The sequence below is a fragment of the Galeopterus variegatus genome, unplaced genomic scaffold (genome assembly GCF_000696425.1).
Source record: "Galeopterus variegatus unplaced genomic scaffold, G_variegatus-3.0.2 Scaffold19725, whole genome shotgun sequence".
NCBI classification, from domain to species: Eukaryota; Metazoa; Chordata; class Mammalia; order Dermoptera; family Cynocephalidae; genus Galeopterus; species Galeopterus variegatus.
In genome coordinates, this window is record NW_007745836.1 from 6,772 (window position 1) to 9,135 (window position 2,364).

At 38.5% G+C, this 2,364-nt stretch overlaps 1 protein-coding gene across 1 annotated transcript in view; it reads left to right on the plus strand.

Moving 5' to 3' along the window:
- UBXN2B (UBX domain protein 2B) overlaps window positions 1–2,364 on the plus strand; it is a gene marked incomplete at both ends in the record, with an annotated part of 8,428 nt that overhangs the window by 3,247 nt on the left and 2,817 nt on the right. The window contains one exon of the mRNA XM_008564524.1: window positions 792–901. Within this exon, the coding sequence (XP_008562746.1) occupies window positions 792–901 (110 nt within the window). The remainder of the gene's footprint in view (window positions 1–791; window positions 902–2,364) is intronic.

The following is a 2,364-nucleotide window of genomic DNA, read 5'->3' on the forward strand; positions in this document are numbered from 1 at the left end:
TCAGCTGCAAGATGTAGGTACAATAATCAGAATGAATAAGTGTAGATATTTGCCTCTAGTTACTACTATTTTAAAACTAAAAATTGATAATATAAATACAACTCTTTTGATGTTACTTTTTGAGACATGGGTTTAAAGGACCAGTGTTTAAGTTTTCAGTCTCAATTTTTATATTTGATATCTCAATCATGCCTTGCATTTAGAGATATATAACTATTTGTTGAAAGAATATGCGATTCACTGTCAAAGTGAGCTTACATATAGATTATATTAATTATTAGAAATGGTGTACTGTCATAATATAAAATGAGTTGAGTTGTAAACATACAACTGAAGTCATTCTTTCTGTTGCTTTTTGAAATTTTGGTGTTATAATTTCATTTTAAACATTTTTAGTTTCCTGGAAGGTCTCTCTCAATTCTGTCCTGATTCTTGGCATGAATATTTAAGCTTGTAGCCGAGAAGAGTACAGGTGCAGTGGAGGAGAAGGGAAGGAGCGGTGGGTTTGTTTTCTCAGTGAACCACCAGTAATTGTATCTCAAGGCCAGTGTCCAGCTGCCGGACCTTTGGTATTTGCAACCATTGTCAATTTGTCTAGCTAAATACAAATCTGCTAAACAAACACACATGGTTTTATTTAGGCCTTTAACTGTGAGTAAAGAATAGTACAAATAACTCCCTATTTTAAATGAAGTAAATGGTTTAATATGTTGTGAGATATCACATTTGAAACTTAAAATTGCTTGGCAGAGATGGACTTTTGTATTTCTTTTGTTTCCTATGCCTGAAAGGTTCAGATTTTATTGAAACTATGGAGCAATGGTTTCAGTTTAGATGATGGGGAATTGAGACCTTACAGTGATCCAACAAATGCTCAATTTCTGGAGTCTGTTAAGAGAGGGTAAGATATGTTTGTATTCTATTTATTTACTTAGAGTGGTACTTTTTTTTTTTTTAAACGGATTGCTCTTCAGTAGTGCACTATAGGTTTTTAAGAATTGGTTACTGGAATGTGTTACATAAGTGGTTGATGGGGAGAATGAATATTCTTAAGTAATAAAGGATATAATGCCGTCTGTAAGTCACAGGTTCTTAACTTTGGTATAAGGAAAATGAAAAAAAAATGGTTAGGCTTCCTTGGCTGTTCGGAATCTTGCCAAGCATGACCTAGCCTCTTTGATGTACGTATGTTAACTGCGCACATGCGTCCAGGTGTTTCTTGGCAATTGTCTGATGTAATTGTGCATGTGCACCCAGGTGTTCCTTGGTTATCTGACTTGCACCCAGGTGTCTCTGGGTTATCGACTTAAGTGTATAAAGGACAAATGGCTCTCATCCACAGGGCCCCTGGCATGCCTCCGGGGGGCAGCCAGGGGCAGTTGCTGCTGCTGGATCTGCTGTAAGCTGCTGCTGCTGCTCCTGCTGCTGAGGAGACTGGGGGCTGAGTTCGCATCCGAATAAAGCATGTCAACCTTGCTATTGGCTCCCAGGATCTTTCTAGTTACCTAGCTCATGACCTGCTTATGAGACGTCTGTGACCCAGTCTGCATTTGGGGGGTCTGTGACACAGTGTAAACAATGGGTTTAAAGGGTCTGTGACCCAGCTTGACAGTTGGAAAGGGACATTGGCCCCTTTTAAAATCTAATGAGTCTGTGAACCCAGCTCCTAGAAAATACATCTTAATGTAATAAGTCAGTGAATTCATTATCATGTAGCTGCCCATCCACTAAGTTACTGTCCTGCTTACTGTTGACAGTGACTCTCATTGCGTGCATCTCTGAAATTCAGCAACTTACATTAGAAATCTTTTAAAGTGGCAGTACTGTGCACAGATTTCAAAAGTTTAGTTTGAAGTTATAATTTCTGCAAGTAAACCAGATATATAGTGCTCTGACCCATCTTAAGAACACTAAAGCTCACCAGCCCTTCTTGCTGCTAAAGGATGAGGAATCAAGTGATTTTGCTATGATGATAAAAGCTTTTTTGCATTATGATATCACTAGCTGACAATGGGATCATTCCTAAGTACAACTAAAGACATAAAGTTGATGAACTGAACCAGTAAGTAGCAGGAAGGGACAAGAGTAGTGGGTTATACTTCCTGGAAGAACTGAAGATGGAGCTTTTCCAATGATGAAACATGTCCATGGAGAGTGGCTGGAGATGAAATGCACTGGAATTGAGGTAGTTCGGGAACTCAAAAGGAAAGATATTTTAGAAGACTAACTAGCGTGAACTTTAAATTTAAATTCTGCACAGATAATGTCAGGATACCAAACAAAGGCAAGAAATGCTATAAGCAATATGCTAAATCATTGAGAAAGGTGGAGAGCTGTCCTAGGAGGCAGTATATGGTGGTGGCA